Source organism: Dendrobium catenatum, unplaced genomic scaffold (genome assembly GCF_001605985.2).
Source record: "Dendrobium catenatum unplaced genomic scaffold, ASM160598v2 fragScaff_scaffold_372, whole genome shotgun sequence".
Taxonomy (NCBI): Eukaryota; Viridiplantae; Streptophyta; class Magnoliopsida; order Asparagales; family Orchidaceae; genus Dendrobium; species Dendrobium catenatum.
In genome coordinates, this window is record NW_021318834.1 from 70193 (window position 1) to 87399 (window position 17207).

General features: G+C 29.3%; 1 protein-coding gene across 1 annotated transcript; it reads left to right on the forward strand.

The window, feature by feature from the left end:
• Nucleotides 1-13377: 13377 nt before the first annotated feature.
• LOC110094243 lies at nucleotides 13378-13971 on the forward strand. The gene has a single exon (XM_020819426.2). It carries the CDS (start codon nucleotides 13423-13425, stop codon nucleotides 13969-13971), a length of 549 nt encoding a protein of 182 aa, XP_020675085.1. The 5' UTR covers nucleotides 13378-13422.
• Nucleotides 13972-17207: the final 3236 nt, after the last annotated feature.

A 17207-nucleotide genomic window follows, 5' to 3' on the forward strand; every position in this document is an offset into this window, starting at 1 on the left:
TTTTTTTAGGACCTTGCATGCCGTGTTTTGTTTTAGCCTGGATTCGAAACGGAGAGATTTTTTTTGTAAGGGTACGTTTAAAATTCTTCTACTTGTAATTTTAAATAAAAATTTTTAGGCTCACATAGTAACTCTAACGTTCTAAGAAGTAAGCTCGGGACCGCCGAGGGTCAGTATAAGCATATTAATACTTTCTCTTCCTTGTTAGGCACCTCCCCGCCTGCGGGTTCTGGCAGACCACTTGACCTATGAGGGTGCAGTTCTGTCAAGGGGAAGTTGTGCAATCTCTAGGGAAAAACCTATTTTCTAAGCCTAATTTTAAAACTGCTTCATATTTATTTTATGCATTCGAGTCAATTAGCATGCATTGCATTAGATACAAATTAAAAAGAGTCTAAAATATTAATTGCATTTTTAGACATTTTTCACCCTATATAAGTCAAGGGGCTAATTAGGAACTATCTTAGATGTCAGCCCCCAATTCCTTAAAACTTAAATAACGTTCCTACCCATCTTTCATAAGAGACTGGACACATGGTTTTAAAGCGCTTAGGTGGTTAGCTGGCTCCCTAATCCAGGCCGGGGTAAGTCCAGATTTATATTTCATTAGTTAGGTTCGGGTCACTATTTTATAGTACCCAAATTAGATTTAGGTTCTGAGGCAGATTCTTTTTAGATCTTAAGTCCTTACCCTCCGGAAATATAAATCCCAAATTTCTAATAAAATGTCAACTTAAACATAAAATTTTCTCCTAAAATGTAAAGCCTAACATAGGGTAGGCTGAGGTTGTCTCTGAGCTTCTCAGAATCCGACGCCTCCTACTTTTCTTCCTTTGACCCGCTAATAAATGTTCAACATTGAGCTTTCTCCTTGAAAAATTTCTACTTCTGTTTCCTTGTCTTTTACTTTGTACTCAAAAGGGTATGAAATCACTGCTTTAATCGAGAGTTTTCTTAGGAGCTTCTCTCCTAGGATGTAATTAACTATAGGAGCTTGCTCCTATAGGGATTTGAGAACCCCAGACTAAAATAAACCTTATTTTATTTGTATAAAATAAGGGAAGAATCTTTGGGAACGTAGATATTTTTAAAACCTTATTTCTAATTTTGAATAGACTTGTAGAATGTTATTATTATCTTTTCAGATAATATAATATTATACTTGTTATATTCAACTTTAGAAATAATGAATTTTATAAAACTCATTCTCGCTTTTGGATATCTTGAAGAATGTTATGTTCGTCTTTTAAGATGATATAATATTTTTCATGTCATATCTAAATAAAAGAATGAATAAACTTTTTTCAAAAAATGTATTTCTATTTTTAAACATATTCTATAGAATTTCATGTTCATCTTTTGAGATGATATGTTATTCTTTGAACTATGTTTGATTATAGAAATATCAATTTTCAAAACCCTATTTGTATATTGAATCCATTGTAGAATATTGTGTCAGCCTCTCGAGACCGTACTTTATTCTCAATACAATATTCGATTACAAAATAGGAGAAATCAAAATTGCGTGGTGACATAATTTTTCCCACTAGTTAGGTTTTATATGAAATAGTTTATAGTCATATACTAAAATGTTAAACCTAGACTATTTGACTTCACTGATTCCCTCATATGTGATGTACATTTTATTCCATATTTCCTTTCCCATAATACATGTGGAAAATATTTTATAATCCTTAGATTTTAATGCACCAAAAAATATAATTTTTTTTAATTGAGTGAGTTATGTGTCCACATTACTCCATTCAGTAAACGGAACATAAATCTTGACTCCATTAACTATACGTAATGGAAGTGAATAACCAGTTTGAATTATATGTCAAATTCTAAAATTAATAGATTGGAAAAATGTAGACATGCATATTTTTTAAAAATAAAATGGACTATTTTTAAACAGAGGTCGAGGGTTATAGAATAATCCTATGTAGTATTTCTGTTATCAAAATGCACCATAAGATCTTTACTTGGGGAATTTAAAATCACAAATTTTAAGATCCACTATAATACAACTTGTAAATTCAGGGAGGCTGTAAAATCTCGTTGAACTAACCCTAGGGGCTCCAAGAGAGGGGTGACTTGATAATTTAAAAAATATTCTAACACAAAAATCTCTTTTCTTATTTTAATCAATATTACAGTTTATGAAAATATTCTATTTAAGCAATGAAGACAAGCAGAAGCAATTTAAGAACTTGATTTTCTTTTTCAAAGTTTTGTAACATAGTTATATATATATATATATAGCTAACACAAATTAAACCTAAATGTAGTTTGTAATGAAAATTAAACTCATGCAGGAAATTTAAAGTGCAAAATATAAAAGTGCAGAAAAGAAAAAAAATAGAAAGAGCACACCAAAACTTTTATAGTGGTTCAATTAAACTTAACCACATCTACTCCTTAAAGTCCTCCTCTCTCAGTATTGCACTAACACTATAACGACTTTCTTTTAGCCTCCACAACCAGATGAAGAATCCTTTACAAATCACTTCCACCAAACCCAATGCAGTGGATAATTGAAAGATATGTCACCCTCTTGGTGACGACAACGAACCTTTGAAATTTTTCTCACCTTCTTGGTGATGGCACATAACCTTTAATCCTTTATTACCCTCCTAGTGATGGTAGAGAACTTTTAGTGCTTTTTCACCCTCTTAGTGAAGGCAGAAAACCCATGACCCATGACTTGAAGCTTCTCTCCCAATAGGAACTCCAAGAACTCACCAAGGCCACTGGATGAAGTAAGGTACATTCTTTCTTGGAGCAACCATGTGAAAACCCCTCACTCTCTTTCCTCACACATAATCTCAAAATCTCCCTCTCCAAGCCTAAGAGCTCTCTCAAGAATTCTCCCTATGAGTTCCTTCAACAACCAAAAGTCTTACTTGAGGCAAGTTTGAGTTGCTTAAGTAAAAGGCTTCAAAAAACCCTAAGCTTTTTATTAAGTTGACACTATTCATATAATATGATCTATGCTCGTACAATATGACTTGTTCAAAATAAGGGTTCATCTGGTACGACGAAATAATCAATCACACAAATTGTTTAATTTTTATATACTTATCGTACAATACAATCTAAAGTTTGTACATTATGATTAGTTCAATTTGATTCTACTTGTACAATATGATTATCAGGATGATTAGAAATTCTCACTATCAATTGTCCAATATGATTTATATTGTACTATACAATTACTTCTAACATTAAGGGTTTGTCCAGTATAATTATCATCATACTATACGATTAGTTCAAAAAAATCAAAATTTTGTCCAGTATGATATCTGGGATGATCAAATTTTAGCTATGTCAATTATATAATATGATATATCATACAATATAATACACCATATTTTTTAAACCTTGATTTGATTGACTAATCATGCAGATTAATATAAGTAAGATTTCAAATATTGTATAATACGATTTGCATAATACATTATAATTAGTTCAAAAATTAAATTTTAAAATACTTATTTAAATTATCTAGCGGCTAGGGTTTTCTGATGAAAATGAACCATACAATACGATTCTAATAGTATGTTAAGATGAGTGCATAATCATTATTATAAAATTAGTCATTAGATTGATTTATAGTATACAATATGATCGTAATCATACTATTTTATTAGTTAAAAAATTTTATCTCACTTCTCTCACTCCCGTGAGTGTATGTGCATGGTCGTCATTTTATTATACACCCTTACATAGCCAACTCAAGAAATATAAAAAAAATGAATTTAAAAATACATACTCTTTCTAATAATATTCTATTCTACCTAAACTTTCTATAAAGATGTATGATGTACCTTAAATGTTAGTACACACATAAAAAATAATTTGCAATACATATGTTAGTAGAAATAAAATTTCAATCAATAATATTTGTTATCAGCAAAATCATAAGCTATGGATCTTGGATTGCAACATTCATCTCATGGAAATTTACCTTAGAAGCCTTTCCAAAAATCATTAAACATATCCATGAACATTATTATATTAATTTGAACTTCCTTGGACCCTAGGTGAACCATGGTTGACCATGAAACCCATAAACCCCAAAATGTTCTAAGTCAAATTTCAATAAACTTTAACATGGCTCACTCAAACCAAAACCCTCAAATCACTTCTAGCATATCCCAAATATGATTTGGAGTGTATTGAACCTAAATTTAAGCTTTGCTCAAGCCTGGCTGACCAAGTCAACCCTTATTGATCAAAAAGTCTCCTTAAGCCTTTAAACATGCATTTCATGCATTTGAACCAAACCAAACCCTGAAACCTATCCTAATAAGTTCTAAATATTATTTTTAATGAGTTGGACCCCACTTTGACCCCTGGTCAAATTTGTTGACCAAACTAGCCTTTAAGATTTAAAAAATTAAATTTCATTGATTGTGATCAAATCAACCTTTTCAATCACCGAAACTCACTTCATTTCATACCTTGAGTAAACCCTAATGATATAATAGTTAATTCAAGGAGAGTTGACTATTTCAACTCATATAAGTTGGTCAAATCTCTTACATACATATATTATAAATTCAAGCCACATATCCATACAACCAAAACTCATGTAAATAGCCTTTAAAGACTCTCAATAGTTCATACCTTAAATAGTCAAAATTATTCAAATTAACCAAATTTAAAAAATCCCTACATCCCAGCCCTTGGTTTAATCCAAAATGGTATTCGTGGTCCTCCTATCGGGAAAATGGCAACCCATCCTTTTCTCATTTGCCCAACAACTCACTTACCTTAAAACATTATTTTTTAATAACCCTAAACACTTGTTAATCATTAAGGGAGTGAGCATAATGGATCCAAGCCCTTGGTTTGAAAAGAAGGGTCTTGAATAGGGTAAAAAGAGAAAAACCCCTCATTATACTTTCATTCACCCACAACTTAAAATCCATAGCTCCTCAAGCTTCCAAGTCTTCAGAAAGATTATTCCTGGAGCTCCAAGGAAGAGAACAAACCCTTTCATACCTTGAGGCCCATTGGATTGAGGTAAATTTCCAACCCCAATTTAAACCTTCATTTTAAAATAGTTTTTTTAAAGTACTTTTAAGAACTTCCAACGACTCTCCCTCATGGTTTTTGGATCACTATGCAAGTAGATATTCAATTTCTTTCATTCATATTCAATTTCTTCTATAATCCTACAATACAATCGGATGAATCATATAGTATGATCACATTAACGTGGTTAACTTAAAACTGATTTTTTGCATAAAATAAATTCAAAAATATTCAAAAACTATGAAAATTCATCATAATTTTATTTCTTATTCAAATTTGAAGGTTTTAGCCTTATTGGAACTAGATGGAGCCCAATTTTATTTTAAAAATTATTTTAAAAAAAATTACCACTTTATAAAGAGTATATGAGGTTTGAAGTTTTATGATTTTTCTTAATTACTTCTTAACCAGTAGTCCAATTGAGCTCAATTTTGGACAAGAGATGTTATGGTATATGTGATATATAGCCTAATTTTCTTAGGCCTTGGGAAGCAATGCAAGTTTGGTGAATCCATTTTGAAAGTATTGCCGCAAAATTTGACAATAAATTTTGAAATTTCATAACTTTAAATGCACTTAGATTTAGGACCTCATTTTATTGTAGTTTATTTATATTTATGCAAGATTTAGAATACCACTAATTTTGTGCAAATCCAAATAGTTTATTGATCAAAATAAATGTTCAAAGTATATATGTATTTATCTTTAGGGATCAGTTATGAAATCTTGACGGGCTTTCATGACTTCAATTTTAATGAGTTTAAAGTACATATTCCTCGGAACCTATATTTTAAATTTTATTAAAATTGGTGTTCATTTGGCCTGTCAATTAGTGAACCCAAAATGTACACACATAATTGACCTAAAATATTTATTAAATAGTGATTAACTCAGATTAAATTAAAGAAATACAAAGTAAGTATTATACTACTTAGAATTAATAGCTTAATAGGAAAAAATAAAAATCCCCATAAAAAACCCTCTAAATAAAAAGTAAATTGAAAATTTAGAAAAAATATTAATAAACAAAATAAAATAATTAAAATGTCTAAATTATTCTAAACACCAGTTATCATCCTGAGAGTCATTACTAACATTTGGGAGAGATTTTAAGAAGATTAGAATTTATTTAGACCATTAATGAAAACCTCTCCAATTACTTGAATTAATTAATTCATTTGATTAGGCTGATCTTTTAAAATTTATAATTAATTATAAAAAATACCAAATGAAACCAACTTAAAGGCATTGGATTCATTATTGGGTCTAGTATTTATGCAAAATATAAAACTTCCAGAATTTATTGTAAATTAGAAAGTCAAAATTTGGTCAAATTTAATTATGTAAAAGGGTTAAATTTGTAAAAATCATAACTAATCATATAAAGCTTCAAATGACACAAATGCAAAGGCATTAAACTCATAATTTAGTATAGTAGTTATGAAAATTATATAATTTCCAAAACTTAATATGATTTAAAAAAAATCAAATTTTAGTCAAATATTAAATAACTAAATAAATATGAAAATTTAATAAATTACCAAAACTTCATCAAATGTCTAACTGAATGAATTAAATCAGTTGAACAATAATCACACGACAAACTCTATTAATAAAGTTTTAGGCTGGAATATCTCGAGCTACAGGGCTAATGTCCTAAGGAGGCCTTGATCCTCATGTCTATTATGACAATGACACAAATAAATTATCTAAATGTAAGTGTTAAACTATAAATCTTATAAACCAGGAATCATTGAATTGAACTAATTAAAAATTATTAATAATAGATTTTGCTAGGCTCTTAGGAAATAAACATTCTTCTACTCATAATCAAATAAAAATATTTAATATAATATAGAAAGATAAGGCTTTTTAAGAAGTATGTCAGAGTTCATTTGGGGTCTAATGCATACATATTCTTTCTTCTCTCCTTGTTAGGCACCTCCCCACCTGTGGGTAGTAACAAACAATCTAACCTATAAAGGTGCAGTTCTATCTCATGGGAAGTTGTGCAACATAGGATAAAAACCTATTTTTATGCCTCTTTAAAACTTCAAAACATATTGATTTTACATTCAACTAGCATACATTGCATTAGAATTAAATTAAAGATAAATAAAATTAAATTGCATTAGTTTGGAGGCATAAACATACTCATATTATTGTAGGTTCAATCAGGATTTTGTTAAATGTCAGCCTTATATTATAAAAACGTAAATAACAGCTCACCCATCTCTCATTAAACTGGATAACATTATTTTAAATCGAATAGGTGGTTTAGTTTCCAGCCCAATCCAGCCAGGCATAAGTGCAAAAATTCATACACTTTTGCACTTCCTTAGAATAGGTTCGGGTAGCTACTTATAGTACCCAACTTAGATCTAAGTTCTAAGGCAGATACCAAATCATAAGTCCTCATCCTCCGGTAATGTAATCTCAAATATCTATTAAAATATCAACTCAAATATAAAAATCTCTTCCCTCCAAAATATTAAAGCCCAACATATGATAGACTAGTGTGCTTTTGGGGTTGTCCCATAATTTTATGTGCTCCCTAACCTTCATCCTTCAAATTTTAGAAAGAACAATTTAAAATTGAACTGATCCTTTTTTAAAAACTCCAAACCTCTCATCCTTTTCTTAAACAATGAAATCTAAAAAAATATTTATCACCACTTTAATCAATAGTATTATTAGGATTTAGGAGGTTCACTTCTCTTGAGATATAATTAGCCAAAAAGGCTTGCCTTATGATAAACATATAACTCCATATCAAAATAAACATTAATTATATTATTTTCATGAGGTAGGATAAAATTTTTTTAGAACGTAGAAAAATTTAATTAAACCACATTTTTCAATTCAAATGTCGTTGTTGAGGTGATGTGATATACTCACTGTCGTATTTGATTATAGAAGTTGAAACTTTCTTAAAACATATTTTTGTATTCAGATCCTTCGTAAAATATCATTTCACCTTTCGAGGTGGAATGGTATTCTCATTGGAGCATTAGAATACAAAAATGTTAATTTTTTAAAAATCTATTTTTTGTCCTTCAATACTATTCTAGAATATTATTTTTATCTTTCAAGACAGTATGCTATTTTTTATTTGTACATAACCACAAAATTAATAATTTTTCAAAAAAAAAAGTCCTATTCTTGTATTTGAATCCATTTTATAATATTGATTCAATATTTCGAGATAGTATGTTATTCTCAATGCCATATTTAATCACAAGAATATGAGAAACCTCAAATCTACGTAGGTTTTCAAATTTATTTTCCCACAAGAGGTACCATTTGTATTATCATAGATAGTTATTTTGTAAAAATAGAAATTAATGTATTTTGTTGGAGTTACTGAAAAATCATGATTATTATATATGTGTCTTGGTTGTAAATCATTCTTATATATGTGTGTATATGGATTCTATTTTGTTATTATTCACTAATGATTTATTATCCATGTGTTGTAAATTTGAATGATGAAAAAAAATTCTGTCCAATTAGATCTTAGGCAAAATCTCTATTCTCACACTTGACCTAATATTACCTGTTATGATATACGAGTTATGTTAAGTAGGGGCGTGATAATAACCCCAAATGGCCTCCAAATTAAATAGATTTAGAAGCTCCAAGATGTTACTTGAAGGGCCAAATGGCCTCCAAATTTTGCATGCATATATTCAAATCAAGCAGCTTGATGAGAGGAGTCCAATGAGCTAAAGATTATTTTATTTTGATATCATTAAATACTCAAATGCTGGATAAATGATTTGTAATTAAATTGATATATATAGGCCGTTCGATGAAGTTAATATAGAAAGATAAGGCTTTTTAAGAAGTATGTCAGAGTTCATTTGGGGTCTCATGCATACATATTCTTTCTTCTCTCCTTGTTAAGCACCTCCCCATCTGTGGGTAGTAACAAACAATGTAACCTATAAAGGTGCCGTTCTATCTCATGGAAAGTTGTGCAACATAGGATAAAACCTATTTTTATGCCTCTTTAAAACTTCAAAACATATTGATTTTACATTCAACTAGCATACATTGCATTAGAATTAAATTAAAGATAAATAAAATTAAATTGCATTAGTTTGGAGGCATAAATATACTCATATTGTAGGTTCAATCAGGATTTTGTTAAATGTTAGCCTTATATTATAAAAACTTAAATAACAGCACACCCATCTCTCATTAAGTTGGATAACATTGTTTTAAATAGAATAGGTGGTTTAGTTTCCAGCCCAATCCAGCCAGGCATAAGTGCAAAAATTCATACACTTTTGTACTTCCTTAGAATAGGTTCGGGTTGCTACTTAATAGTACCCAACTTAGATCTAAGTTCTAAGGCAGATTCCAAATCATAAGTCCTCATCCTCCGGTAATGTAATCTCAAATATCTATTAAAATATCAACTCAAATATAAAAATATCTTCCCTCCAAAATATTAAAGCCCAAACATATGATAGACTAGTGTGCTTTTGGGGTTGTCCCATAATTTTATGTGCTCCCTAACCTTCATTCTTCAAATTTTAGAAAGAACAATTCAAAATTGAACTGATCCTTTTTTAAAAACTCCAAACCTCTCATCCTTTTCTTAAACAATGAAATCTAAGAAAATATTTATCACCACTTTAATCAATAGTATTATTAGGATTTAGGAGGTTCACTTCTCCTGAGATATAATTAGCCAAAAAGGCTTGCCTTATGATAAACATATAACTCCATATTAAAATAAATATTATATTATTTTCATGAGTTAGGATAAAAATTTGTTAGAACGTAGACAAATTTAATTAAACCTCATTTTTCAATTCAAATGTCGTTGTTGAGGTGATGTGATATACTCACTGTCATATTTGATTATAGAAGTTGAAACTTTCTTAAAACATATATATTTTTGTATTCAAATCCTTCGTATAATATCATTTCACCTTTCGAGGTGGTATGATATTCTCATTGGAGCATTAGAATACAAAAATGTTAATTTTTAAAAAATCTATTTTTTTTTCCTTCAATACTATTCTAGAATATTATTTTTATCTTTCAAGACAGTATGCTATTTTTTTATTTGTACATAACCACAAAATTAATAATTTTTCAAAAAAAAAATCCTATTCTTTATTTGAATCCATTTTATAATATTTCTTCAATCTTTCGAGATAGTATGTTATTCTCAATACCGTATTTAATCACAAGAATAGGAGAAACCTCAAATCTACGTAGGTTTTCAAATTTATTTTCCCACATAGAGGTACCATTTGTATTATCATAGATAGTTATTTTGTAAAAATAGAATTAATGTATTTTGTTGGAGTTATTGAAAAATCATGATTATTATATATAGGTGACTTGGTTGTAAATCATTCTTATATATGTGTGTATATGGATTCTATTTTATTATATTCACTAATGATTTATTATCCATGTGTTGTAAATTTGAATGATGAAAAGAAATTCTGTCCAATTAGATCTTAGGCAAAATCTCTATTCTCACACTTGACCTAATATTACCTATTATGATATACGAGTTATGTTAAGTAGGGGCGTGATAATAACCCCAATTGATATAATAAATTAAAGAATTGAAGAGTCATCCCTTGGAAAGTTCTAAACTCTTAGTGCATTCTTTTAAGATTTTTGAGCAAGATATTCAAAAATAATAATCGATCAAGAAAATTTAATTAATCTGCATGGATATTGAGGGAATATTTGAATTGAAAACTTCTAGAAATAAATTCATAACTATTCGGACTTTGAATACAATAAGCTTATAATCAAATTGAATGCCTCAATGAAATGAACCCATTATCATCATATAGTTGTTCAAATGAATCTAAATGAAGTACTTAAAATAGATTTAGAAGCTCCAAAATGTTACTTGAAGGGCCAAATGGCCTCCAAATTTTGCATGCATATATTCAAATCAAGCAGCTTGATGAGAGGAGTCCAATGAGCTAAAGATTATTTTATTTTGATATCATTAAATAGCTCAAATGTGGGATAAATGATTTGTAATTAAATAGATAAATAAAGGCCGTTCGATGAAGTGTTTCAAACTTTTGTCAAATTTACTAAAGTTCCCCTCTTAAAAAAGGCTATAAAAACTCCATTTTCTATATGATGAATGTTTTGAGAGCTAAGAGAGGTAAACAACTCTATTGTACATATTCCCCGACAATTACCGTCGACGACCACCATCAACAATCGTTGTCACCATTATTTGACTTTTGTCCCAAATATTGTTGCTTGACTACAAATATTCTACTCCATTATTGGACTTCAGCTGCCGATTTGTGAACACCAAACTTCTATAGTCCAAACAATGGAATTGTATGATTACATCCAATTTAATTATCTGAGAAAAGTTGATTTTTATATTATATAATGGATGATTATAATATTGTTAGGCCCTATGGTTTTTCCTTCTTTTAGGTTTGACCCCAAAAAAAATGTCTCTTAAAGTTATCTAGGCCTGCTGAATGTATGGCATAAAGATGTCAAATGCATATTCTATCATCATGAATTTCCTAACACGCTAATAACTAAAAAAAGGTAATGGGCTTTCATCCATTGAAGGAGATAAAATTTTATGAAAAGAAATAAAAAACAAACCTCTATATATTTTATGTTAAGATGAGGCTATTTTATTATAGATGTTCTTGATTTTAGGTGATATCCCTCAACACAATAACATTATTAATTTATTATGAAACTAACATAATCAAAATTATTAGATAATACAATTAAATATTAAACATTCACAATTATAATCACTATAGAAAAACATTATACAAATTATTGTCTAATTGCTTACTCTCATTATCTTATTTAATAATTTAGTTATAGTAAAAAATAATATGGATATATAAAATCAAAATATATGTGATATAAATAATCTCATTTTTTATATAAACTATTTTAGAATATCATGATTGAATTAAAAATAAATAAATGATTGTGGCTACTTTAATTCTGTGATTCGGTGGGTTTGGAATTACTCTCTGATTTTGTTTTCAGTCAGTGCAATATCTCTCTCACTATACTCACTATCTTCCAAAATTAAACAGTACTGTTAAAAGTATACGAGCAACAATACGAGGACGAAAATAAAAAATTAAACCATTTTTTTATGTTATATTTTCTTCTGAAATCCCCCCTATCATTTCAATGTTTCACAATTCATGATCCAAAATCGTTTTGCTTCACAAATTCGCCTTTCTCAACTACATCAATAATATATATATATATATACTTGAAAGACTAACTATTTTGAAATATGAGCTCAAAAAAAAAAAAAAAAACTCAAGATCCATTTTAGGACAGACAAAATCATAATTTCATTTGACAAATATTTTCTCATTGTTTCTTAAAAATAATTGTGACGGAAAGCTCCTTTTTTCATTAAAATAATTTAGGATTTATTTGGGATAACTTTTCGGTTGAATTTTTTTTTTCTGATGACAACCTAACTTCATTTGGCTTCTGTTATCTCATTTTTTTCAAAATTTTCAATGGTTAAAAGATTATTTTTTTACAACCGTAGTAGCAAAATTATTTTCCTATAATAACTATATAAAATGTTATATCCTTCCTAAACTGATCCTAAGACTTTGGCTTCATTTGAGACGGTTTTTTTTTCTGCTTGTTAAAGAGGCTTTCTAATATAAAAATTAAAAATTTTGTATTAAAAAATCGCTTTAAGAACCACTAAGAAAGCCGTCCCAATTGAAGCCTTTATTTAGGGCGACTTTCTTATTCATTTGTAAAACTACTATATAAAAAGTAACTTTTGAAGCTCTTGTAGAAGAGCCGTTATTACGTCCTCCGACCGGATGCAGAGGAACATCCGGTCCTAGGCAAAAAAACGCCTATACCGAGGTGTACCGAGTTCAAAAAACTCGGTACACCTTGATACAGGCGTTTTTTTGCCTAGGCCCGGATGTTTCTTGCATCCGGTCAACCGAACCAAATAAAAGCGCCTTGTAGAAAGTAGCTTCATAATACAAAATTTTTTAAAAGCAACAAAAAAATAATGATCAAATAGAAATTATATTTGTAGTAATCTAAAGAATTATTCGAACAATTTAACATTGTTTGAAACCCAACCACCATATTTAAGATAAGCTACCTTTCATTTTTCATGATCTTCCCTCACTCCTTATACGTGGCCCACTAAGCAAACAATTGGAATAATATCTAATCCCCTCATTCCGACTATTATACAAATTCAAAATCAATCATTTGGCCTTACCCTCTCTCCTCTCCTCTATATACAAAGCCTCCATCCACCTCATAACCCCAACAATCTCCCCTACTAAACAACATTCCAATTCCTCCATCAAAATAATCAAACTACTTAACCAAAAAAACATGAAGCAATCACCACAGAAGAAAACCTCCATATCTATCGTATTAGTCCTCTCCATCCTCCTCCTTTACCTCTCTCTCCTCAACATCTCCCCTACCAACCTCATCAAAGACACCGCCTTTTGGTTTCTTCTCTCAAACTCCATCATCTTCATCGTCGCCGTCGACTATGGCGTCTTCTCCCCTCCAGTTGACACCGATATCTACGACGAGTTCATTCGACACAATAGAAGCTATAGTAGACCTCCATGTCTTGTGATAGAGAAATCAGAGAGTAGAGAAAATGTGAACGAGGAAAAGGACAGTTTGAATTGTTCAGAGCTGAACGAGGAAAAGGACAGTTTGAATTGTTCAGAGAATGAAACAAGAAGTCTGAAGAATGAGAAGGTGGTGGAGAGTTTTCCGGCAGAGAAACCGGCGGCGTCGGTGAGCTCTTCCGGGGAGGAGGAGAATGAGTATTCCATGTTGAGTGATGAAGAGTTGAATAGAAGAGTAGAAGAGTTTATTAAGAAATTTAACAGGCAGCTATCCTCCCAAGGGGTGAGGAAGTGAAAAGTGTCTTTTGTGTTTGTGGAAAAAGAGAAACGTAATTTTGTGCGTTTTAGTTCTTAGTTTTTGTGAGTTTTATTTCCTTAATTTTCATTTTCAACTGCCTTTTTCTTTGAAAAAAAATAAATTGGGCCTAATATTTTGATTCAATTATCATATTAATAGGCTTAAAAAAATAGCCTTTGATATCGAATATATTCTCACATCATATGAAACAATTTAGACCAATATTTTATCATAAAAGAATGAACAACTTATTTTATAAAACAAAATTATTTCATTTGTATATAATATACTTTACTGATTGACCTTAATTATTTCTAAGCAAAAATTTTTACATCAAATTTGTAAGATTTTTTTAAGACAACTTTCTTAACATTTTATTTTTCCAGATCAAAATTATAATTTTTGTTTGACTATTATTTTCTCGTTACTTAAAAGAAATTTCTATGCTAGAAAATATCTTTTACAACAGCTTTTAAAAAAATTACTTTTCTCATAATAATTTTATAACTATTTTTACAAAAAGTTCAGCACACTCTAAATAAGATTAATGTATTGTTTGAAATAACTTACTTATTGCTTTTTAAAGTCGTTTTTTAGTAAAAAAAAATTAATTCCAAAATTTTTGTACTAAATAGCTGTATTAGAAAGCAATAAAAAAGTTGTCACAAATAAAACATAAAAAATCACTTTTTCTTCACTTTCTACTGTGGACATGCAGCATAACTCAATCTTTTAATGCAATATTTCAATTTTTGATACAAATTTGGGCTAACTGATTGCATTGCAATCATTTTTATTTGGATGAAACAAGAGATAATGCAGAAGATGATGAAGAGCCTCACACAAGATATATATAAGAAGATGGTTATCCGTTTCGGACAGCTGCAGTTATCTGCATAATTAATTATAATTAAACTTATCGTGAAAATATAATTTGCAAAAAATACTATAAAATTTTTCTTTTATTAAAAGTTGAACAAGAGCTTTTTATATGGCGCCTATCTTATTTTCGGATTATGAAAAGCTTCTTCTCTCCAAAAATAAAAAATAAAAATTACAACCAAATAAAAAATGTTGCATTAATATTTTTATTCATCTAAACAAAGTTAATTTCAATTTAATTTTTTCATTTGAAGTTTATTTACATATAATTATATTTTGTCACTGATTTGCACTTTCTTGGTTTTTTTTATTTTTTGCTGTTTTTTTTTAATTTAATTTTTAAAGTGAGAAGCTTCTTTTTACCGTCAGAATCAAGATCCGTTTGGAACAGCTATACCTTTTTATAAATGTGATTATTAAGCTATTGTGAGGAAAAAAAACTTTAATGAAAGTTGTTGTAAAAAACAATTTCCCTGCACAAAAATTTGTTAAAACCCGCGAAAAATTAGCAGCCAAACAAAAGTTAAGAAAATTGTCTCAAACGAAACACTATTAATATATATATGGTAGCTTTTAGAAAGAAAAATTCTATTAAAAAAAAAGAATATATTCATAATATTCATAGCGACTTTTTCAATTTTTTTTTAATATATAACTACTTTGCAATCACCTTTGCAAAATATTACAACCGTCGCAAATAAACCCTAAAATAATCAATCAAGAAAGCTTGATAAGGGCACAAGCATTCAATGCTGGCTCTTAGGTGTAGAAGGCTAATTTCATACTCAATTATATGGTGATGAGGTGTAGTGGCACGTATCACTAATTTATTGTTATTTATTGAACTCATTTAAGCCAGGTCACCTATATTTTCCACCTAATTCAAAATTATCAACGTCAAATTGCCAGGCTGGTTTCTCACAAATTAAGAAATTAGGAGTTCTAGATCTTCCATGATTAACTAATAATTAACATTTAATGATTAATTAATGTGTTTGTGTGATTTGACTAAGCACCAGTTAATCAAATTGCTTTAGTAGCTCACGTCTTCTTGCTAAGAAAGTTTATCACTTTTGCGATCTGATTAATTAGCAAGGCATTAAGAGATGGATCAACATGGGCAAGGGCAGATTAACATGTTGATTAGTAGAAATAATTATGAGATAGTTTGCAGCCCCTTAAACTAATATGATAAAAATGGGTCATTATGACTCACTATTTGCATGAATAATATTAATTCATTTACATAATAAGATAAGTGGATAGGGATAAAGGACTTACCAAGATAGGTATGAAAAGCTTGAGGAACAAATGGCAAAATAATCGGGCAAATTTCAATGTGAAGGAAGGCTAAGCATACTCTTTGTTAGGTGCGTAAATGAGTCTAATTGAGTTTGAGCCACCCTGATTTGAGTTTGCACATGATTAATTAATCGAGTTCATTTTGCTTAATTCTATGTGTTCAAATTAGCTCATGAACCGGTTCATTCATTATGAAAGAGAAAATAATTTTAATTCAAATAGTTATTGTGGTAAAATGATAAAAAGAATGACAAATTATACGAGAAACAATAATGTATAACTTGATATAAGAAAACGAGCTATAATTTTTAAATATTTTTAACAACTTCATGCTTAATTAAACACTTAAAATTTGACAGATTTTAAGTGTATTTTATATTAATATCATTTAAACGAGTCGATTTACGAGCTAATAAGTCAAATTAGGGCAGGCTCAAATTTAGCTCATTTGTTCATCAAGATCAGCTCATGAGCCATTTATCAAAGCAAAATCAAACTAAATCACTAGTGAACTTAACTCAATCATCGAGCTCAACTTTTGAGCCCGAACAATCACGATGCGTAAGATCTTGCCAAATGTTAGTCGTGCCATTATGAAATTGATTCGTCATTGATTCAACCAAATCAAGCTAAATCAATCACTGGTTCAATCATTTTATTTGGCTTAAGATGCATACCTCAAGTCAAAATTTGAGCTAAATGACAAATGAATTTTTATAATCCCAACAAAAAAATTATTTTACTCAAATGAGTACTAATCATTAAAATGCCATTATCAACAAGTTATATTTTGTTGAAGATAAGGATAATTTTTCTACCCAAGCACTTGGGATACAAGAGCAATTATATCTAGGAATTCCTTTTCACAAGTTTGGAAAAGACTTTGGCTTGTTCTAGTTTTCATGATTTGGGTTGTCTTCTTGCGTTAGTGAAGCTTATCTAGCTTCCTTAAAAAAGAGGAAAAAATATATTCTGAATATTTTCATATAATTTTATTAAAATAAAATTTTAAAATTATTAAATTTATTTTTAGAATAATAATATACATT

What these genes read in the sequence shown, in the direction of transcription:
- LOC110094243 (XM_020819426.2), top strand. Translation starts at nt 13,423, where the DNA reads ATGAAGCAATCACCACAGAAGAAAACCTCCATATCTATCGTATTAGTC.